The 24002-nt window shown below is 36.4% G+C and overlaps 2 protein-coding genes across 3 annotated transcripts; one reads left to right on the forward strand and one right to left on the reverse strand.

Annotated features, from left to right (window-relative positions):
• The first annotated feature begins 409 nt into the window (after positions 1-409).
• UVH6 (RAD3-like DNA-binding helicase protein) lies at positions 410-6854 on the forward strand. Of its 2 annotated transcripts, none has more exons than XM_059579786.2 (12): positions 410-1027; positions 1593-1873; positions 2210-2292; positions 2386-2789; positions 2995-3188; positions 3352-3532; positions 3659-3783; positions 4411-4500; positions 4701-4779; positions 4917-4993; positions 5721-5829; positions 6369-6854. In XM_059579786.2, exons 1-12 carry the CDS (start codon positions 494-496, stop codon positions 6486-6488), a joined length of 2277 nt encoding a protein of 758 aa, XP_059435769.2. In that variant the 5' UTR covers positions 410-493; the 3' UTR covers positions 6489-6854. The 2 variants fall into 2 exon arrangements, with proteins under 2 accessions (XP_059435769.2, XP_088368616.1); XM_088512490.1 differs by having other exon boundaries at positions 3409-3532.
• Positions 6855-7297: 443 nt separating this feature from the next.
• TT8 (basic helix-loop-helix (bHLH) DNA-binding superfamily protein) lies at positions 7298-12175 on the reverse strand. Its single transcript, XM_059579787.2, has 8 exons — positions 11876-12175; positions 11533-11787; positions 10222-10318; positions 10052-10066; positions 9904-9960; positions 9242-9827; positions 7681-8645; positions 7298-7590 (listed from the first exon to the last, which is right to left on the reverse strand). Exons 1-8 carry the CDS (start codon positions 11977-11979, stop codon positions 7504-7506), a joined length of 2166 nt encoding a protein of 721 aa, XP_059435770.2. The 5' UTR covers positions 11980-12175; the 3' UTR covers positions 7298-7503.
• Positions 12176-24002: the final 11827 nt, after the last annotated feature.

Consider the following 24002-nt stretch of genomic DNA (forward strand, 5'->3'; position numbering starts at 1 on the left):
AACCGTGCACTTACACGTGGTAAGTAGAGTCAAATGCTTCAAGCATGGTTTAACAATCCAAATTGAAGGCAAAAGTGGGATATAAATTGATGAAATGACATGTGGAACGCACACAATATGTTGATTGTCTGATTTAACGAGTTTGATTGACGGAAGGTAGTTTTGTAAAGAAAATGGCAATTTGATGTGAACGGGCCATAAGTGTGGTAGTTCATGGAAATATTGACGAAATGTGGTACTTCATGGAAAAATATATATATATATATATATATATATATAATTACCCCAAAAGCAAAGAAAAAAAAAAAGAAAAAAAAGGACTCTTAGCTCATTAAACGACAAGCTCTAGAAGAAGTATAAGTAAAAAGACAGAACAGGAGTCACAGGAAGAAGTAGTAGAGCTCTGGAAATCATCCAGCTCTGCCACACTCGGCCCCAAACCTCTTTTCCTTCTCTCTCTCTCTCTCCGTCTCTCTCAAAACCCCCAAAAGCCATGAAGTTTGAAATGGAGGACGTAACAGTCTACTTCCCCTACGACCATATATACCCAGAGCAATATGCCTACATGCTCGAACTCAAGCGATCCCTGGACGCCAAGGGTCACTGCCTTCTTGAAATGCCCACAGGCACCGGCAAGACCATCGCCCTCCTCTCCCTCATCACCAGCTACGTCCTCTCCAAGCCCCACAACCCCGTCAAGCTCCTCTACTGCACCCGCACCGTCCACGAGATGGAGAAGACCCTCGCCGAGCTCAAGCTCCTCCACACCTACCAGACCACCCATCTCGGCGACCGCGCCAAGATCCTCGCCGTAGGCCTCTCCTCCCGGAAAAACCTCTGCGTCAACCCACGAGTTCTCGCAGCCGAAAACCGGGACTCCGTCGACGCCAGCTGCCGGAGACTCACTGCCACCTGGGTCAGGGCCGCCGCCGCGGCCAACCCGAACTTGCCCACTTGCGAGTTCTTCGAAGAGTATGAGAAGGCGGGGTCCAGCGCGGTGTTGCCGCCGGGAGTTTATACATTGCAGGTAGACATGAATTGTGGTTTGATTGTTTTGTTGATTGAAGCATTGGGATTGTGTTTTTGTTTGATGTTTATTAGTTGTTTGGGGTGATTAGGAAAGAAAAGTTTTTGTTGCCAAATGGGGTTTCGACATTGCTAGCCTCTAAACGAGAATCTGTGGTTATTTCTGAGTATTCTGAGTTTATGTTAAATAGGTTTTAATCATCGTATTGAAGTAGCTGGAACTTATTTTCAGTTTGGATTGTAAAGGTTTTTTTTTTTTTTTTCTTTGTAATTCATGGATTCTAGATGGTTATGAAGAAACAACACGTTTTGCTGCCCGTGGTATCCTTGTTGGCTGCATAGTGCATAGTGACAATGTTGTTGAGTAATAAGCAAATTTATCCCCATTTGGCCGAAAGGAATGAAATCTGATTATGCCCATTGTTTTTGATAATTAAAGAATAAATTTTGGGTTTTCAACCTGAATTTAAGATATTAAAATGGCCAAGTTATTTCTTACATTCTAGATCCAAAATCAGTCGGATGTAGAACAATTCCTGAAGCAAAACTTGTTAATGTGCTTGCAGGATCTGAGGGTGTATGGAAAGGAGAAAGGGTGGTGTCCATACTTCTTGGCACGACATATGGTGCAGTTTGCAAATGTGGTAGTTTATAGTTATCAGTATCTCCTGGATCCTAAGGTGGCCGGGATTATATCCAAGGAAATGCAGAGGGAGTCTGTTGTGGTGTTTGATGAGGCACATAATATTGACAATGTTTGTATTGAAGCTCTTAGTGTTAGTGTGAGAAGGCAGACACTTGAAGGGGCCAGAAGGAATCTCAATAAAATGCGTCAGGAGATTGAGAAGTATGCGTTTTTTCCCCAAATTTTTAAATTCTTTTTGATTCAATGATATATGCTATGTATTAGGTTCATAATTGGTTTGTTTCATGGAAACTAAAGATTCTCTTGTTAATGTTGTCAAAATGCGGGGCCCATGTTATATAATGCGGTTTGACAGTTACTCGGAGTTTTTTTTTTTAATATGTAGGTCTTTCTTTTGTGTTTGCCTGTGTATTCTGATGTGATTTTAAGACCTAATAGCTGGATTGTTCTTGACTACATTTGTTTGTTAGTTTCTCTTTGAAACTTAAACTAAAATTTTATACAGCTTTTGTTTAAATTGTTTGACATGGTAGGAAGGTTCAAGGCCACAGATGCTGGTAGACTGCGTGCAGAATACAATCGGCTTGTTGAGGGTTTGGCACAAAGAGGAAACCTGCCTAGTATGTGGACTACATCAATCTTTCATTCTTAAGTCTCACGGTTTGTCTGACAATGTACATGGTTGTCATGAACTGAACTTTCTTATCTTGCAGTCTCGGACACCTGGCTCTCTAATCCTGCCTTACCTGATGATATTCTGAAGGAGGCTGTGCCAGGAAATATTCGCCGAGCAGAGCATTTTCTGCATGTCTTACGTAGATTGGTCCAATATCTGGAGGGGCGGCTGGAAACTGATAATGTTGAGAAGGAGGGGCCTGTTGCGTTTGTTTCCTCTCTTAATACCCATGCTGGAATTGATCAAAAAACATTGAAATTTTGTTATGATCGCCTACATTCACTGATGTTGACACTAGAAGTCACCGATACAGATGAGTTTTTACATATCCAAACAATATGTGACTTTGCAACACTCGTGGGGACGTACACTCGTGGTTTTTCAATTATAATTGAACCTTATGATGAGAGAATGCCGCATATTCCTGACCCCGTGCTTCAGGTTGGTTCCCCCCCTTTCCCCTATTTTTGTCCACCCTTATTCCTTCGTTTTATTCTTTTCTTCTTATTTTTTCAGTTTAGTTTACCTTTGGGGTTCGGTTAATATGTTGGCAGTGGATGCAATGAAGATTTACACCCTAATTTGTCTTGTTTTTCAAATTTAGTATTTACATATTTTGTTTTTTCTTTGTATTTTGATATTTCAGCTTAGTTGCCATGATGCTTCTCTTGCCATAAAGCCTGTCTTCGATCGATTTCAGTCAGTTGTCATTACATCTGGAACTCTGAGTCCAATTGATCTCTATCCCCGTCTTCTTAACTTCCATCCAGTTGTTAGTCGAAGTTTTAAAATGTCCTTAACAAGAGATTGCATTTGCCCAATGGTTCTCACTCGTGGAAGGTATAAATTTTTACTAAATATGTTAGCATTTCAGCTGGCCGATCATGATTTTTAGTCTTTCCATCTTTGTTATCACTTTTTAGTCTGTAAGACGTCTAGGCCACTTTCTCTTGTTTATCTTACTTTTTTGCTAAGTATCTAGGTAATTTGGTTCTTCTTTCAGTGATCAGCTTCCAGTCAGTACCAAATTTGATATGAGAAGTGATCTTGGTGTTGTAAGAAATTATGGGAGGCTCTTGGTGGAGATGGCATCTATTGTTCCAGATGGGATTGTATGCTTTTTTGTCAGTTACTCATATATGGATGGAATAGTGAATAGTTGGAATGACAATGGAATTTTGAAGGTAGCTGCATTATTCATGTTCTCTGAATTTTTACTCCGTTGCAATTGAATTTCACCCTGCTGCCCCCCCTCGTTCTGTTAAGTATTTGATTATCTATAAAGGTTCTTGACACTCTGATTGTCATAGGAAATAATGCAGCATAAGCTTGTCTTCATTGAGACACAGGATGTTGTGGAAACTACTTTGGCTCTTGACAACTACCGCAAGGCTTGCGATTGCGGGAGGGGTGCGATCTTTTTCTCTGTTGCCAGGTATCATATTAGTCATGTTTAACTGCCTTTTCTTTTTAATTAATTCTGTTTGGTGATAAAAAATCGCCTCTAAATTTTCATGATCTATTGATTCTTGAATTTTTGAATGTTTTTCAGCCTTTTAAGCTAGTAATACTTCTTTACCAGGTGGAGACATCTGGTTGACTACTTCTCCACCTTGCAAAGGTGGAGATATTTAGTTTGACTCATTGAGTGTTGGGAATTGTTGAGTTAATTGTTCCTCTAACGTTTGGATAGGGGAAAAAAAGATCATCTGAATACTATATGCCATCGAAATTCTAGAATGTAGTGGAGGGAATGTAGTAGTAGTCTTTATAAGGGGCCATTCTCTGGTGCAATTGTAAAACCTCAGGCTATCAAGTGCATGTGCCTTAGTTCTAGTCTTTGTGTTAATACTTTAAGTGATGAGAAGAACACCATGCAATGTTGTGGAAAATTTTCTTGTTCTAAAATTTGAGAAGTGACTCAGATTATATGTCTAGTCACCATGTATCTTTCTATGAGTGTTGTGTCATTTGCTGAGTTTTAAAGGAATTGCTTGTGTAAGAGGAGATTTTTGGTTGATACAGGTTCAGTTACATTGAGAATATGTCTGTACTTTTGCAGGGGAAAAGTTGCTGAAGGTATAGACTTTGATCGACATTATGGTAGACTAGTCATCATGTTTGGTGTTCCTTTCCAGTACACATTGAGCAAGTGAGTTTTATGATACAATGGTTCTGTAACCTATCCAAAAAAAAAATAAAAATGATACAATGGTTCTGTACTACTTTGTGAAACAGATTTTGGGAACCAAGTATGTGTTCAGCTTTATGAACTTTTAGTTAGTGGAAGATCTATGTTACTGTTGAAAATGCTTTGTCTATGATGTGACAGATAAAAGCATGTTTTTGCAGGATTTTGCTTGCCCGATTGGAATATCTACGGGACACCTTTCAGATAAAGGAAGGAGATTTTCTGACTTTTGATGCCTTGGTATGGTTCCAGCACCCCTTTTGTCAAAGGAACATCTATTGTTTTGTCTGTATGATTTCAGTTATTATTATTATTATTTTTTTAAAATATTAATTTGGAAGATTAAGATATTTATTGATGAAGTTTTACTGGACCAGAGACAAGCTGCTCAATGTGTGGGCCGTGTAATCCGATCAAAGGCTGATTATGGGATGATGATCTTTGCTGACAAAAGGTCTGTTGCCTTATTTCCTGTTTGTCAGTTTTTGTTTTTTTTTCAAATTCCTGTATTCATTAATGGAGCCAGCCCAGAAGTGTTCTTGTTTGGAGCTTAAGAAATATTCATACAGATATTTCAAGTATTGATGTGCTGATTTTGCTTACTTTTTGAATTGTAGTAAGTTTTGCTTACTTTTTGAATTGTAGTAAGTTTTGCTTACTTAAGAAATATTCATATAGATACTCATGTTTGTTGAGCAACTTACTTTTATAAATAACAACCTGAAGCAAAGTTGTCAGTTCATCGAGCTGTAACATACTGTTTTTGTCCACCTAGGGCTGCAATAACAAACAAAAAGTTGTAGAGATGTAAATAGACAGGTAACCAAGTAAAAGTTTAGTACAAAATGATCAGTGGGGAATTGACACCTATATGACTGATTGCTTGAGGTACGGTCCAGAAAGCCCCTTCTTTATTGATGGGACATTTTATAACTATGATATTTAAAAGCATCTGTTCTTTATCATATATCCTCTCTTCTTCGACTGCTAAAAACCGTATGAGGTAACTGACAGTAATAGGTTCCTAGAAGGAGCTAGTTGATTTTACCTGGGGATTTGGCACTGCAATTGTTAAATCCTTATTGGGAAAATATCTTTGATCACTACATTTTCTTCATGGTTGCAGTTCCCAATCTTGAGAAAATTTTATATGCTGGACTGTTGACATAAATCTTGTGCAGGTATAGCCGTCATGACAAGCGCTCTAAATTGCCTGGGTGGATTCTGTCGCATTTACGTGATGCACATCTGAATTTGAGCACGGACATGGCTCTGCATATAGCACGGGAGGTAGGATCTTGTTGCTATCACATGTTGTTTCTACAAGCTTTTGACATTTTACAGTTTGAAAGAGATCTGTTAAACTTTCAAGGATAGTTTACCAACAACTTGAAAGTACATCACTGTGTCATGTTTTGTCCGATCTACCAAATAGTGACCCAAAAATGATTGCCTTAGCAATTTTGGCTTATCTCGGGGGAATGACAAGGAGGATTAAGTTATTTAATCTCACCTTACCCCATCCACATGCCTGTGCAAACAGATAAAGATTGAAGGATCTGAGATGAAGATCTACATATCTCTCTGGTTGATCAGTCAAGTTTTTTTGGCAACTTTTCAGTGGAAGCAAAATTACCAATTATAGAACTATGAAATTCTGAACTTTTGCATCGTAACAATTTCTAAATGGTTTGTTATTAAAACAAGATGATAAAATTCAAAGTTTGTATCTTGTATACAAGTCAGTTTAATACAATATGTAAGTAAGCATGTTTACCATATACAAAATGGTTTGTGTAATGTTAATAATTGTTTGTCTCTCGGTTCAGTTCCTTAGGAAGATGGCTCAACCATATGATAAAGCTGGTAGCAGCAGTAGCAAAACCCTTTTGTCCCAAGAAGATGTGGAGAAGATGAGTGATGCCAACTTGAACGAAATGTTGTATTGAGGATTTATCTGCCTGCTAGCAAATTTTCAGTCTGATGGGTGCTTTTTTGGTGGTTCATTCTTTCCTTGGTCCATGCTTGCAAAGAGAATAAAGTTGGGTAAGTTGTGGAAAAATTGTGAGAAGAAAAGCTTCCTATGAAAAAGCAGAAACTACCCATGTTTTCAAAGCATTGGTTTTTCCCTGATAGTGGAATTTGTGAGTGTTAGAATGTTTTGAATGGATTCACATGAATGAATTTTGTTTTGTTCTCTTTTGTTTTTTGGGGTTTAAAATTCCTGGTGCAGGTGCATATTTTTAGGTAGACAGAATGTTATACATTTAGATAATGATGCAAATTCTATTCAATTTTGCCGCTTTTTTATCGCTTGTCCGTTCGGCTGTGCCAAAATCAAAATATGAGCTTCTTGTGATTCATTAAAACTTTGCTGATTGATCTTTTGCATTATGACATTAGGGCAAATTCATGAATGCTTCCAAATATAGACCTTGTTATGATGAATGCTGATTGGCTTTGTAATTAGTCTTGCAAAATGTGGCCTGAGGCCTCAAATCGCCTGCTTAAAGCTTTTTTTAAGGCAATGATTCGTCTTAAAATCCGAACGGCAAATTCTGGTGTGGTATAAACTGTCGAAAAAAATCTAGTTTTTTTACGGGGCGCCGAAGCGAAATCCGTGTGCTTATGAGTTGGTAACTGTTAAACAGCTAAAATGGTGCCCAACTTCAGAGATTGTTACCACTCTGGGCCACCTTCAAAGATGATTAGCTACAATATTCAAATATCAATTTCAAATAGAGTGCATCAACAGGCGTTATTAGAGCAATTAAATCATGCATTTCTTGCACTTTGATGCTAATAATACACATACTGTTTGTTAGATTACAATTTGGGGATATGACTACTTGATCTCAACGAAAATCAGAAAAATACTATAAATTGTACACTGCTAACTTCATCGATAGGTCAGTAATTTACGGGTTCGATCACCACTCCCCCCATCTCATCTCCTGCAATTATCTAAGGGTCAGTATGGGGTATTATTTGATTTATTGCCCTCTTCACCTCCACAATGCTTGCTTTCTTCCCATTCACATTCTCCTTCACCTGACCACAGAAACACAAATAATTTAATTTTCGTCGTCAAAAAAAAAAAAGAAGCAAAAAACCCCAGTAACACCCAGCATTATTTAATACCTTGGCTCTCATTTCAGCTACAAAGAACCCATTGTTCAGTGAAGACTGGACTGTTGTGGTCTCAATCCGGAGCTCTCTGAGCATTTGCATGATATCAAGCAACAACCCTTCCCTATAAGGGCATTGGAGCTCCAATAGCCCCTCACTCTCTATGATTGACACCTGTACCGAGGTCTCCGTCGAGGTCGGTGACGGTGATGGCGGCGGCGGTGGCGACTCCACTGCCTTGGGCTTTGCAACACCGCAACTCCCCTCCACAATCCTCAACTTCCTCTTATCCGGCCCGGATTGACCCGATCTGGGCCGGTCCAGGCCCACATGGATTCGGTCTACTACTGTTACTCCACTTCGCTGATCCTTTAAACTACTTGATCTTTGTAGATCCCCCAAACTATTAGATCTTTGTAGGTCCCCTGATCTCGACCGTTGATGTTCAACCGCCATCTGTCGGTTATGCGCCTCCAGATCCTGAATCTTTTTACGTAATTGTTTAAGATATTCAATCGTGTCCCCTAAAATCGAGGCCTTGTCCATTTTGGTAACGAACGGCACCAGCGACCGGAGAATAATGAACCTTTCGTTGAGCTTCTCCCGGCGCCGGCGCTCGGCGAGGACGTGGTTGGCGCTGAGCTCATCTTGCGGGGTTCCCTTTCTGAACCGAGTGGAGGCGTCGCCGTCGCGGAGCTTGGGAGAATTCTCGTCGCGATACTTGGAGTGGAGGAACGGTACGCTGAATAGAATGTACTTCAGGAGCCACTGGCATGTGCCCTCGACAGGAACATGGATGTGTGGGTCCCCGCGGTTGGTCCACTTGGCAAAAGCTGATTGGGTGGAGTAGGGGACGTAAGCGGTGGACGATGACTCAGCCCAGCGGCTGGGCTGGGATTGGGTGTGGAGGATGGTGGAGACTGTTTGGGAATAGTGGGTGTCTTCTTGTGTCAATTCATCTAGCGGAGGTGGAGGTCCTGCACCAATAACACGCACACACGTAGACATGTGAATGATTAGACAACCAATGGGAGAGCATAGATTTTTGGGAAGTACAAATTGATTGATATAAGTAGATAACCAACCAAAAATAATGGGCTCTGGTAGCCAAATGTGACTATCAGTCTGTCAACCATTGTATTTTTTGTAAAAGGGTTAGTTGAAACGTTGAATTCTCCATTTTTTTGCAGGTATCGAGACAACCTTCTACACGGAAATTTGTTGTTTTTGTTTCCTTTTTTTTCAGCCAAAAAGTCAGGATCCCAAGAAGCAACAGTTTCACGGACAACAAGAGAGGAAAGCCAAAAAGCCATTAATGCATTTCCCATGCACCACGAGCGAGGAGGACCCATTTGTTATTTCCCCCATGTGAATTTTTTTTTTGGGTGTATGAACAATCATGTCATATATGATGATCACCTTTGTGCATACATACATCATCATCCGACGGTGATTAGGGGTCTCGACTTTTGAGTGACGTGACAGTTGGGCCCCACTCGGGGGGGACCGAACTTAGTGACGTTGAACTTTAGCTAACATCTCGGAAGCCCTAACTACCAGTTTTAGTAAATACCTGAAGGCGGTGGTGGTTGAACGTAATTTCCACTGGCTAGTGGGTCTTGCACGAGTGGCCATCTCCTAGTCGACTCCGCTCTGTACGAGTCGGCTTGGCGCTGGTGGCTCGTGGGGTTGGCCGATTGGCTCACCGCGAGCATGTGGAAGTCCGAGTCCAAATTATTCGACCCGTCGTCGGGCGACCCGAGTCTGATATCCTCTGACATCTCCAGCTGCATCAGCTCGCTCGGCTCCGCGGCGGCTATCCCGGGAGCGTTTTGAGCGGCTGGGATGTTGGGCCGGCCGTTACGGCCGGTTTCGGCCTCCGACCCTGACTCTCCATCCTCGTCGTCCTCTTCCTCCTCTTCTTCCTCCTCCTCCTCTTCGTCCTCTGGGTTGGTGTTGACCGGTGGGTCAGCCACGGCGTACATGGACGGGACCGGAGGAGAGTGGAAGCGGGAAGGGTTGTCGGACGAGGTGGCGGGATTGGAGGTGGAGTGCTCGGAGAGAGCGGGTTTTGGTGGGTGAGGCTGGTGGTGGTGGCTGTGTGGGTGGTCGGCGAAGAAGGTCTTGACGTGTTGGATAAACCCAAGGTCTTCTGGCACCTACAAAATTACAAAACAATTTGTCATCGATATTCGTTTGCTGTTTATGTAAATCCACGCAAATTAAGTACGTTACCTTGTCTGTTGTGCCAAATTCAACGACGCCGTCCAGGAGTGGAATGCATACTACGGTCTGAAAATGTTAACAGAAATTAATTAATTTGATAAAAGGACAAACGTGTAATTAATAGAGAAGGCGAAGCTTGCTTGGAACGCGGGATTACCTGAACACGAGCACTCTGTGCATGGAGTCCAATTGCAAGGAAGGAGAGAGGACAAAGTTAGTTACTGATCAATTAAATAGAAGATTAAGCTCTTAATTTTTCTTTTTTCTTGTAATTAACTTTGCATTAAGTTCTCAAATAAAAAAGAAAGGAAAGGAAAATAAAAATACCTTGGCAAGAATGGCTCTAGAGAAGGTTTTGCTGTCGACATCATTTGCACCGGTGAGCCATACATGCTGCCGCCTTGTATATGCCTTTCCCGGTAACCTACAATCACGTCCCACCTCGGAATTAGATCACATTCACTAACTTAATGAAGTATGTTATTGATGGTAAGAATTCATAAATACTAATGCCAAGTATTTGTCTGCTCAAAATTGGCAAATTTCAGCTTGTAATTAAGATTCTGCTACATTTCTTTTCCCTCTTGTTTTAGTTGAGGAAATGTTATTAGAGTAATGCATGAAAACGGCTTTAACGTATAGCTGGGAACACGATTGATCCATACTAGAAAAGAAAAAGGAAAACTTGTATTCAAAATAAGATTCTATGTGGATGGGGATTTACACGTGAAAAGAGCCATCAATCATGTTTAAATAATCATCAATGCTCTATGCCTCCATTCATTTCTGCAGCATAAAAACCCTGTATAAGGCAACAGGATCTTCTTCGGTTAGTTATATTGAAGGGATATTTTTGTTTTTTCACTTTTTTCAAGAGACAAAACTACTTCTCTAATATAACTAACTCGATATTATTCCGTTCAAATAAACTGGGGAAGATTCTAATTTCTCTACGAGCAGCATGTATGCTGAGCATGAAAGCTTCGTTTCAAGCTCAAGTGAAGTGGAAGGAGGTGAGAATAGTTTGCTTGTTTTACCAATCGAAGTAGCAAATTCATCGAGCCAGTGTTCAACTTTCTAGTGAATTTACTTTATGACTTTTTGCTTAACTTCCACGAACACATTTGCAGAAGTCATTAAAGTATAATTACTAAAAAGACATCCAATCCATGTGAACCAACTGATCACCTTGATTAATTAGCCTCTGAAACACACGAAGAGGAAAGAAAAATGATATATAAAGGCTCTCACTAAACGTGTCGTGCGGGCAACCAGGAACATATTTAATTTCAAACTATAATTCAAAAAACAATAACAGGTCTTGTTTTCAAGAACTTGTTGGGCAGACCACAATTTCAATTACTCATTTCTTGGAACGTGGACCTATTTTCCGCCCCCTCATTATTTCCTTTGCTCCCTTCTTATGGGAAAAAAATTGATTGGTTAGTAACTGTAATAAATGTCCTACTATCTAGGAAAGGAAATTTTTGAAATAGAGAGAAGGGAAATCATCAGCCCATGATTTCTTGTTTCTATTTGTACTTATTGCAAATTGATGCACACTGAGATTTTCACTTGAAGAAATTAACTAGTAAAAAGTTATAAGATAGCAAATCTAGCAGAAGCTGAAGAACTTACCCCACACCAGGGGGAAAAGAGAAGGAGACACACATCAAATAGAACCACTCCGACTCAGTCAAGTCCTCCGGTGACAAGGCGGCACAAGGCCGCCTTGCCGGCTGGTTCGTTTCTCCTGCGGACAACGAATCGTAGAGCTCTCTAAGCTGCTGGCTTCTCTGAAGAGACGCCTCCTCGGCACTAACCTCCATCGGTTGCACTGTTTTCCGAGTCTTAATTGCTCCATTGTAATAACCATCTGCCCAAACTAAGATCCTACGCAACAGAAGCGAATTAAATTATAATAAAAATAAAATAAAATAATTATCGATTAATTTCTGTATTTGGTACAGAAATTACGTACCCTTGTTGTGGACAGATTTGCCAGAATAGACTGTAGGTCCATTGAACCGATTGCACCGCCGCCTGCAACATACTTTGAAGCCGGCTACTTGGCGGTGCAGCCATGGTTGCAGCTAATGAGTTCTAACCGCCAGACCTACTCGAGCGCAGCTCTTTTCTATCAATGATCAGCCGCACAAAGGGCAAAAAAAAAAAAAAATCACTTTTGGGTTCCAATGATAGTAAATAGACAAAAAGGAGAACTGGTGATCATCTGATCTTTAAATCAAACGCCTTTAATCCTACCAAAAACAGAGGGAACAGAAGGTGGGGGGGGGGGGGGGGGGGGGTGTGGGGTGGAGTGGGGAGGAACTTTAGGAAAGAAGAGAAGGTAAAATGGCAGACCTGCAGGTGAGAGAGGGAGAGAAAAGGTAGATGACTTTGAGGAGGATATGTGAATTGCCCAAGAAATCCCACGTTTTGTAAACGTTGACGATGGAAAAAAAATGAAAATATTGAAAGGTCGTTAGCTTTGGTAGTAGAAGTAATTTCAATACAGAGAGAGAGAGAGAGTGGTTAGGGTTTGTGTGGAAGAAAGAGAGAGAGAGAGTGAAAGATTGTGGGTTTTGACTGGTCGGTCTACCAGACAGTTCTGATACATGTCACGCTCTAGTACGTGTATGGGAGATTTCGTTAGTTGTGTGCACGTGCGAGTTTTGTCTTGGTAAGAGAGAGAGAGAGGTGGAGAGTGATTAGGTGGCGAAGACTGGGCGTTGGAGAAGTTAACAATATTAACGAGCTTGCATTGGAGGCCACCAGTTGTTCTACGCTACCCACTTGTCAATTTATTGTTTTTTTTTCCCTCGTTGCAACAAACATTACAACGCTACGAGCCTAGTGAACAGTGAAGAACCAGTTTAGTTTTACTTACCAAATATAAAAACAATGGAGGAGGAAGAGAGAAGAGGAGGAGTTTGGTATTTAAAAATGAAAAATGGCTACATTTAAGCGAACTTATATATGCTTCTTCACATTATCAATTACTTTTTAAATTTTTTTTTTAAAAAAAAAATAACAAAATTAGTACACTTTTCTCAAAATTAGAATAAAAAAAAAAATTCAAAATTCAAAGTACTTTATAAAATACTTAATTTTCAAAATATAAAATACTTTTCAAATATGGACCTACATAAAATATATATATCAAAACATTTTTTTCAAACAAAAAAACTTCAAAATAATTTTAAAACTGTTAATATAGTGACCGCACATCAGTCACCAAAGAGAGGATCTGTAACGGAGGAAAAAGGTTAGGTGGATCCAGCTAGCTAGAGCATTCCGACTCTTAAGTTGGTTGAGAGCAAGAGAAAATTTTAGTAGTGTTGGTAGGGCAAAATTGAGTAATTCGATCTATACTTAAAAAAGACTTTTTATTCACAAAGGTGATATGGCATTAAAATCATAATTAAATCAAAATTCAATAATAATTTATTCTAATGGTGATTTTAAAAACTGTATCAGCTTGAGAGAATAAAATAGGGGATAAAAATTCTAATTATAGCATTACTCGGCAAAATTAGCAATATATGAGTGAATGCTCTATTCTTCTATATATGAACCGTCGTCTCCCGCCCTTCCTCTTTAGGGTTTTAGGAATATTGGTGTTCCTGCCAATAGTATGCTACTGATGTGAAGATTCCTTATGTTTGTTGTGGTGGGTGGGAACACACTTGGCTGAGGTGCCGGAGTGAGGAATCATCTGTTGGGCGTTACATCTTTGCAAGAGTGTAGCCAGATCTTTATTGGTTGTTGAGCTGCAGGCCATCAAGCGTTCTAGGCTCCTTGGTTATCGATCGTTGGCCTTTTAAGCCCTTCGGTTGTGGCCGGTCGGGCATTCGATGGGTGACCTACTTGGAGGTCGTCGGTAACCAGGCTCTCCAAAAACCATTATCAAACACTACAATAAAAGTAAAGTAAAAAATTGCAATAAAGTTTCGAATTAAGGAACAAATCTTCATATATCGTGATAAAAACAAACTAATTGAATTTTTTTTTTTTTTTTTTACATGTCCACACAAGGGAAGGAGGATGAGAGATTTGAAGTAATGACTTCCGCTTCATTATGCGTGATCCACAGTTGATTGAGTTGCTCCTTGGGGACACAATCTAATTGAATTAAGAGTTCTTACTTTGACCCAATTATCAAATATCAATTTAGCTTTCACGAATAGCAATTGATTTGATTATGGTAATATTGTGATGGAGTAATACTAAAAAGAAGACTCATGTCCTCCCAAAATTAACGTAGTTCCTAAAATTATCATTGGATTAGAAGGATATAAAAATAAACATGGGTCTTCTTTTTAGCATTACTTGGTGTAATAATACTTGTAAGGAATTACCGGAACATATTATTCTTTGGATCGAGGAACAACAACATGGATTGGATGTCCTGTCCAAGCTATGTAAGGAACTAACTTTCTCATAATAGCCCTAACTAGAAGAACACCTAAAATTTTCCTATTTCTTATATTGCAAGGTAACCTGATTTCCATTTTGGTTTTCAATGTTATAAGCCCATTGTTAATCAATTAATTTTCCCAATGTATTGTTGAGAAGCCGTCAAACCCTAGAAAGAGAGCAAAACAGAGAGAACATATAAACAGAGTGGGGGGAGGGAGTTATGACTCCCTCCTCCCCGCCCCCTTTCTCTTTCCCCTTCCCCCTCCCTTTTTCCACCTCCACCATAGATCGATTAGGGTGCGTGTGTCAATGGTCCTTGGGGTGTTTTTTAGCGACGCGTGGCTGGTCAGCGATGGCTCCATGCGTGAGGGTGTATTGGGTTTTTGTTATTGTATTTTCATTATTTTTAAATAAAAAATATTCTCTCTAGATCTGCTTTTAGTAGCAATCTATTGAGTGAAGTTTTATTCATTTTCTTAGGTTTTGTTTTCACGAATCCTTAAAAATAACGGAACTGGTTTCCAGCTAGTCTTTGGTTTTCTTATGGTTCTTTTTCTGGGAGTAAACCATAGACCGATGACAGAGGAGTTATCAAGCATAAAGAATAATTGTTACTATGGTAAATGCAGTGAAAGGGATTGCGATTAATAAAGTATTAGTAGCGGAAATTAAAAATAAATTAATTAATTAAAAAAAAAAAAAAAAAAAAAGCTAGGGAATCAAGGACCTGACAGCTGATAGAGACATGATTATCCAGAATTTGCTGTAGATCTGAAACTGGTTGAGACGGTGACTTTCATAGAAATTGTCTTATAATAGCCCGAGAGGCTATTGTGTATATCATAGATAATGTTTGAGTTGTACGTGAAGATTTCAAATTATATCTTTGGCATAGTATAGAGCATTTTTCCCTATTTGATTGTTATACCAATGAAAAGATAATTCATTAAAAAAATCAATTAATTTCTTAGGGAAGAGAAGTGGTGCTTTCCAACATTAGTGATCTCGATCTTTACGAAATTGGGTGGTCAGTCCAGATCGGACATGGTTTAAATCATGTCCAGATATAAAGATCTCTCTTTATTACTTATGGAAAACAAGATAATGATCGATGTGAAGGCTATTTTAAAATATCAATAAATATTATCACCAAAAAATTAAAAAATACGAAATGGTTTACTGGTAAATATATCTTAACTTTTATTGGAAAATATCCATCTAACAACATAGTCAAATATCATTGTCATGTTTCTCAAAAACAAGAAAAAAGAAGAAAGAGGAAAAAAAAAAAAAATCATTGTCATGAAACACTAATATCGATCGGTCGAATATCTTGGTTCTTGAATGTCGATTGACAAGATGTATATATAGCCGATATTTTTTAAACTGAAACCCTAGCTTGTTAATTTGGCACCGTCGACCCGATAATCAAGGGGTTTACTTTAATACTAAAAAGGATGAAACACCTAATGGAGCTTCTCAAGTTGAGCAATTCTAAAATAGGCAAAAGAAAATGCGACCATTAATGTAAAATGCGTTTTCCTTGAAACTGATAACTTTCCTCAAATAATTAATGAAAATGGAGGAGGACCAAAAATTGTAAGCTATGAAAGGTGTGTTTGGTACTGCGATTTTATAGTCAAAAAGTATGATTTTAAACCAAATCACAAAAAATAGATTGTTTGGAATTGTATTTTTTTAAAATTGCGATTTGAAAACACAGATTTTAATTAAGGATGTGTACGTTTTTTTTGAAAACCCAGAATTTTAAAGGCTAATTGCAATTTTAAATGTCAACATTTTTTTTTTGACATGTCCGCACAAGAGGGGGGGAAGAAGATTTGAACTATTAACCTCCGCTTCATTAGGTGTGGTTCCAGCCGATTAAGTTGTCTCTTGAGGACATCAAACTGTGATTTTATCAAATGTTTAGTTGTGTTTTTAAAAATCACGTTTTTAAATTTTGTCATTTTAAAATCGTTATTTTTAAATCTCACTTTTTGAAATTGCAAACCCAAACGGACTCGAACAAAATTTCATTTTTAAGAGAAAATCTTAGGAACGATTTATTTTAATTATATATTAAACCTTATTAAACATAATTTTTGTAAATTAACTTGAATAAATTAGTTTAAAACCATATTAAACTGTATTATACATAAATTAGTCACATAATGATCGCTTATTATATATCACAAGGGGTTTCTTATTATTATTATTATTATTGTTTTTTTGGCTGCTTAAATTGTAAGATTTAGGCTTGAGCTTACAAAAAAAATTTATTGAAATTAATTAGACCAGCTGAAAAGTTAGGTCGGCTTGAAATTCAAGCCAGGACCACGTACCCTGCAAGCTGCCAAAGTCGCTTTTAATTAGATCCGCTCTTTTGTGCTGGAAGGATTAAATTTGACAACATTGTCATGATACACACATACATAATACATTACTCACATTAGAGGCTTCTTAAAAGTTAATTAATCAGCATTTGTTAAGAGAAACACTATTTATTAGTCTATTATACGACTGATATATAATCGGAATAATGTGACCGTGAAAATAATTCATTGATTTTTCTTATTTATTTGCTCTTGATTATTATTATTATTATTTTGAGGTAGCAAAGGAAACAAGGAGGGTCAAGGCGGGTGTTGTTGATTCAAATGCTGATTTTCACTTTTATGTTATTTCAGTTGTATATTTGTTAGACAATAATGTTTTTCCACCGGCCCAATCCAAGATAATCAGAGTAATTAAACAAATTAAGGTTTGAGATATCCTGGGGTTAGCTGGCTTGCCGTAAAGGTTCAGTCAGTCCAGCTCATATAAGCTGTGTTTGCCAAAAAACTTGAAAAATGAAGTGGACTGAAATTGTAACAGATTTGATTGATGTGATTAAAAAAAAAAAAAAAGTTTTGTATAAAAAAGTGAAAAAAAAAATTTGTTCTGTAGTAATTTTTTATTTGAATAGTAAGTAAAAATAATTGATGTAATGTAAAAAATAAAAATGTTATAGTTGATTTTGAGAGGAATATTAATATATATATATATTTTTTTTGAGTCCTTTCCCAAATACAGCTATAAGGACCTCCACGTTTATCACCTGGCTCATAATATTGTTTATCACCTGGCTCATAATTGTACGTGGTTCATATATAGGAGACAATGGTTTAGCCAAATGCATCCAAATGGTATAGAAATAGGAGAGAAAATCAAATCCGTTCCGTTTATCTTTAAAGGTTTAAAAGTTTATAGAAAATAATAAATTTAATTATTTAATTTGTTTTCTTTATTTGCGTGAGATCAATTTTTTTTTTTTTTTTTTTTTTTTTTTTTAAATAAGTGAGGTTTAACACGTATAATATTTAATTGAAATGTGAGATGAATTACATAGATATAGTTCAAATTCAGGAACTCAGCTTTTATACCATATTAAATCGCCATTAATTATTCCAAAATTTTAAACTTAAAAGAAATGATGAACTTGATACTTTAATTAATTAATATTGTAACATGTAGCATGTCATGATATATAGTTTTAAGATTTAAGAAATTACTTTGTGCACATTTTTTTTTCTCGGTCATTTGAGATAAGGTAAACTTCACTTACCTCCAAATTAAACTAACACATCTTTTGCAATGATCTAACAAAAGGGGTGCATGATTGAAAGAGACTGATCCAATCAACGCTCACATCATAAATTTTTATGAACACTCACATTGTAAATTTTTAAACTTTAAAGAGACATTACAAAATGCGATATAAATAAGGATGGCGGATATTAGTACATGCCCCAAAAAGCCATCACAAACTTAATTACAGCCACACAACCGGCAGATAGTTAGACACCATTTTCAGGCTTTCAGCTATTTAGGTACGCCTCAATGACTCCTTTGTCCGGTGGTCCTAAACTTGTATCCATTTGTAATTGGCATTTGACAAATCCAACCCATTTAGCGAAAGGAAGTAGTGAAACTATTACCACCTTTTTTTTTTTATAGCAAAATGGGTAGGCTGGAAAGACCAATTGTGACCATGGTAACACCTACCCGCTACAAGCTGCACATGAGAGACCTAGACAGAGAAAACTACAAGCGATTCCTCAATTCTGATTGAGACATAGCTTGACTCAGCTCTACCAGGACATCAGTGAAAATTTAAGGCGGTTAATACTAATCAGGTATATGTAAGGATTCTCAATTACAGAGATTCGAATTCATATCCTAGTACGTACAGGCCATAACCATTACCACCATTTGACAAGTCTATTATATATGCTTTCTTTTTCCTGCCCAGAATTTCAAAAGGTAAACCGCAAGAGGGTATAATACTACCACTTTTAGCCATAGTCCTTAGCATTAGGGTTGACAATTGTGTTCACGTGTCGGGTTCGAATTATGTCGAGACATGAATATAAAACTATATATGTCAATTTTAACCTAATCTATTTAATTAAACAAGTCAAACTACTTTTCAAATAACTAATTTTGTATTGGGTTCATAAGTTGTGTAAAAAATTATCAATTCTTATATCGAGTGCTGAGTTCAAGTCATGTCAAAACTCTAACCTACTAATTTCATATTAAATTTATAAATTGTGAACCACTTAAGATGCCTGTAATTGTATTAAAGGTTACCGTATCGTGCATGCCATGGCAGTCTGGCATCGACAACAAGTTTCAAAAAGGTTCACATTGGTAATAAAGAATGAGAAAGATAATTCTGTACTTTAGGTGAAGCCCAACTACTGCGAGACAATCAATTCGCCATGGAAAGATAATTTGTCTACGTACATGCTATTAGCAGGCCAAGGGAATCTATATTTTACCCAATTTATTTATATTCGGCTCATTATTTAAAGGGTTAAATCAGATTGCATCAAATTAAAAATTCAAGGGCTGAAATTAAAAATTCTTAAATTTTAGATAATTTTTTTCAAAACGTGTGAAAATTAAGCAAACCTTTATAAAGTTTCTTTTATTTAAGAAAAGTCTTAATGTGATGAAATGGCTAAGTTAAAACAAGAATATATATATATATATATATATATATATATATATATATATATGATCAATCTTCTCAACAAATGTGTAATATATACAGTTTTCATGTCTCACTTATTGCATGATGGTGGCCATGTCTTAAGTAGCTTTTGAAAAAGCATTGATTGATTGATGCAACCTACTACATGCAGCTGCACTTTTAACGTTTTGGGGGTTCATATTGCAGTACGTACATGCTGAAGATCATAGACTGGCATGGAAACAAGCAGAGCCAAGTCGGTGAAAAACTTCTTACCCAAAAAAAAAAAGTTAGTGAAATAATGAGATGTAACTGGTCCTTGCTAGTACATGCTCTAATATTCATGACATTTCTTCTGCTGATTCTAATGGGTAGTTGTATGCTTCAACTACTCTTCTCTTTCTACCCACATCATTAACTACCCTTAATGGTATTGGCCCTCACTCTATAATTATAACTTTCAGGATCATGAGCCACCCTTTTAAGATTTCTTGATATTTGAGCTAGCTAAGCTTTTAAAAATATGACTTTCATTATTTTTAATGGTATAAACTCACTTCTCTTACATTTGTTTATACGGTTAGAAGTAATAGATGGTTTATATTTTGAAATATAAGAATTTGTATTTTAAAAAATTTGAGAGAATTTGAATCCCAATCATATCTAAACGCATCAGCCCAAAATATGGGTAGGATTTATTTTGATGTCTTGATTTAAAGTTAAGTGTATTTTTAACGGTGCATGTGAAATTAATATCGATACATTTTTAAAAAAATTTTAAAAAATGTAGAATCATATACACCGGTAAATGCACTAACTTTAAATCTTAATCATTTCTTAAAATCAATAATTAAAAAAAATATATATATAAAAAATGATAAGAGAAGGACTAAAATAGATGCTCTAGAATTTCTCTAATCAATATTTTCAATTTGGACATTTGGTCATTGTCTCCAAAGCATATATGCAACTCATGAGAGGGGGATGGATTTCAAGAGAAAGAGCTCACAATTTCTTTAATGACTCAAGTCAATAATTGTTGTTTTGTGATACTTTTTTGCAGCCATTGGATCACATGCTTGAGCTGTTCAAATCTTTATAAATCTTTGCTTTTTAAAAAGTAAAATCCCAAATTGGTGGACATCTACCTCGATGCCCAATAAATGTTCAAGGAATTTAGTACAACAAATAAAACAACTCTAACAATACATTTTTCCGCTAGAATTAGGATCCTCTCCATTTGACTTTTTAATAAAAAATTTTGACTTTTTAATAAAAATTTTTGATTTGATGTTTTATTTTGTTGTATTTAATGGTGTATATAGTATCACGCCATATTAAAATTTTAAATGACATGTTGACATATTCATCACGTGCCAACATATACACCATTAGATCTATAAAATCTAATTTGACTTTGAAAATATTTTATTTATTTTTTGAAGTGAAAGACTTATTTCTATTTCATTTGAAGTGGAGAAAATCTTGTTCAAATTTTGCAAATGGCGTCACATCATTTTATTTTACATGAGGTAACAATAAATTCATTATGTGGCAGCATATCGACCATTAGATCTGTGAAATTTAATTTGAAAAATCAAATGAATTATTTTCATTCCATTTGAAATTGAGAAGATCCTAATCCATAGTGTATTTAGAGTTGTAGTGCCACGTCTTTTAAATTTTTTAAAAGATGTTACAACATATTCACCACATGAAAATATATACACTATTAAATTTATAAAATTTAATCTAGACCACAAAATAGATTCTCCCTATTTCACTAAAAAAAACAAAAAAAAAATTGAACCATGTGATGAATTTAATTGGTAATAGCCACATGTACACATGGTAATTTGACGTGCTATATGAAGTAAATAATCAAAACCATTTGGTCCATTTCATTATTATTATTATTATTATTTTTTGAGATGTCCACAAAAGACGGAGAGGTAGATTCGAACTAGTTACTTTCGCTTCATAAGGCGTGATCTCTAGTCAATTGAGCTACCTCTTAGTGACCCATTTCATTAAAATTGATATATATATATATATATTCCTCTCTAACATTCCCACCGGCCATTCTCGCGTACTAAACTTTGACTTAGATTTTCTGGTGGGCTGTTCAACAGGATTTATTGGAGCGGTCCATTTCTGGGCCCAAAAGAACCGGCTCAGCCCTAATCAGCCATTGAGATTACTGGCTCCATGCTGGCCTCGACCACGGCTCATTTAGAGCTCTCAATATTTGGAAGGCAGGCCCCAGCTTCTGCCCAAGCCAAGATTTTTTCACTTCAAAAACAAAAAATATTAAGAAAATAAAAAAAAAAACCAAGTTTTTATTTAAGTTCAAGTACTTTATATCTACAAATTTTCTACCAAAACAATGAAATATTTGTCAATGAGTAATGGTATCACACTTTTATCGTAATTTACCGATTTGGCCAACCGATTGAAGTGATGATTTTGGTAGAGCTATTAGGGTCTGTTTGGGTGTACGTTTGAGGGGTTTAAAAGTACGTTTAATATTCAAAAAATTCGTTTGAAGAAAAAGTACCTGTTTGGTGAAAAAAAATCAAAAGCACTTTTAAGGGGTCTAAAAAGGCCAAAACGCACTTGTGGCAAAAGCTTAAAAATGAAGTTTTTGCCAAAAAAACACTTTTTGACTTAAAAACTCTATTTCTCATAAGTCTGGGTATCGGTCAAAACGGTCCGGTTTTAGCTCTTATCGGTTATTAACCGATAATTTTCGGTTAAACGGTTTATTAACCAATACCGAACCAATAAAAATTTTAACCGAAATTATCGATTATAACGGTATACGGTTAAACGGTTCGGTTAAACCGGTTAACCGATTTAACCGTGGACTTTATATTGATTTATTTTGTTGGGCCAAAAATGAGTTTTTTTTTAAAAAAAATTTTGAGAGCTCAAATACTTTTTGTTGGGCTAAAATAACTTATTAAAAATGAGTTGTTTTAGGGCCCAAATACCTTTTGTTAGGACCAAATATTTGTTTTTTGGGCTAAAAATTAAAGCTTTTTTATATTTGATCTACCACAACTTTTTTATATATTATAAAATACATTTTTTCAAAGCAAATGAACTAATTAACATAATGAATGCTAATTAGACTAACAAAACTAGTTAATGAAAAATGCTTTCACCAAAGGCAAAGAAATCCCGTCCAATGCCATCACTAAAAAAAAAAAGTCAAACCTACCAAATCCCAAATTAATATAAGGTTACATAGGTATATATATAATTCCAAAATTACATCGTTTTGGCATCCCTACTTAACGGTTTATATCGGTTAAACGGTTAACCGATATGAAATTTCTAACCGAACCGATAAGCACACCGGTATAAAAAATTTAACCGATAAGGATATCGGTATATCGGTTACGGTTAATATCGGTTCGGTCGAAACCGGTACACGGCCGGTAATCGGTAACCGGTTAATCTGCCCACCCCTAATTTCTCAAACATAATCTCAAACATGCTATTAAATAATTCAATTTTATCTTTTAAATATAATTAATTATTTTATCTTGATAGAATTTGTTTGTAGGATTAATATAATCTCATATTGGGGACACTTATCTTTTAAATATGGTTATAACTTATCTTATCTTGATAGGATTTGCTAGTAGGATGGATGTTATATCCTTCCTCCTAATAATAAGTCTATTTATAGACTTAAGAGTTCGTTTGAGTTTGTTATTTCAAAAAGTGCGATTTAAAAATAACGATTTTAAAATGTGAGATTTAAAAACGTGATTTTTAAAAATGCAGTTAAGCATGACAATTTTTTTAAAATGCAATTTCAAACAATTGATTCGTTAAAATATGCTGAAAATTTATAATTAACAAGTTTCTAGTCGTGCGGCCACATTCCTCTTAAGAACCTAGTCCAAAAAAATCCCGGCCCGTTATGCGCTTGAACTTCGAGCACCTATCAAAGTTTTTTGCGTCAGAAAATGATAGATATTTGCAAAATTTGCACAAAGTGAAGGGTGTGCAACAATTTTCATGAGTGTACGTATGATTATGCGCATGTTGAAATACATGGGTTTTTTCTAATAAAGGGCAAAGCATACGGTTCGTTGAAACTCCTGTATTGAGCAATAAAAGTAAGCGCCAAGAGACAATTACCTAACTTAAGCCAAAATGATAATAGCATTTTTGTATGAGTGGTCATATGCCAATGATATGATCATGCCATTTTCTTTAGTAGCGGCTGCAGAAATTGCTTGATTTAGTGGACTCTCCACTTACCAATTGTCCTATCTTTACCAATTTTTAAAAACTTAGTTATCATTTGCTCAGAGTCTTTTCTTGAGAGATCATTGGCAAACTCTATTTGCTTGCATTTTAAGTGCTGCCATGGCCAAGGTTCCATTTGTTAAAACACAAAGTTTTGTAACGACCCAGAGAAAAATACATCTACATGCTATTACTCTAAAATGACTAGTTAATTTAGAAATTACATATAATTCTTTATAAAGCCCAATTTCACTTAGTAACTAGGCAAATGTTGGACTTAACGCTCATGATTATCTTTATAAATTACTCACTCTATGTAGCATATTGCAAATCTTCTTCATATAGGACCGAAGTGTTACAAGTTTAGAGTATGTTTAGGATTGTGTTAGGGAGGGTACAA

This window comes from Corylus avellana, chromosome 1 (assembly GCF_965113065.1).
Source record: "Corylus avellana chromosome 1, dhCorAvel1.hap1.2, whole genome shotgun sequence".
In the NCBI taxonomy this organism is placed as follows: domain Eukaryota; kingdom Viridiplantae; phylum Streptophyta; class Magnoliopsida; order Fagales; family Betulaceae; genus Corylus; species Corylus avellana.

Excerpts from the sequence above, each read along its gene's own strand:
- UVH6 (XM_059579786.2), top strand. The coding sequence starts at position 494 with ATGAAGTTTGAAATGGAGGACGTAACAGTCTACTTCCCCTACGACCAT. Across the intron at positions 1,874-2,209 it reads ATGCGTCAGGAGATTGAGAA|GTTCAAGGCCACAGATGCTG; the intron begins GTATGCGTTTTT and ends CATGGTAGGAAG. Across the intron at positions 2,293-2,385 it reads ACAAAGAGGAAACCTGCCTA|TCTCGGACACCTGGCTCTCT; the intron begins GTATGTGGACTA and ends CTTATCTTGCAG.
- TT8 (XM_059579787.2), bottom strand. The coding sequence starts at position 11,979 with ATGGCTGCACCGCCAAGTAGCCGGCTTCAAAGTATGTTGCAGGCGGCG. Across the intron at positions 11,788-11,875 it reads CAAATCTGTCCACAACAAGG|GATCTTAGTTTGGGCAGATG; the intron begins GTACGTAATTTC and ends TCTGTTGCGTAG. Across the intron at positions 8,646-9,241 it reads TCAACCACCACCGCCTTCAG|GACCTCCACCTCCGCTAGAT; the intron begins GTATTTACTAAA and ends TTATTGGTGCAG.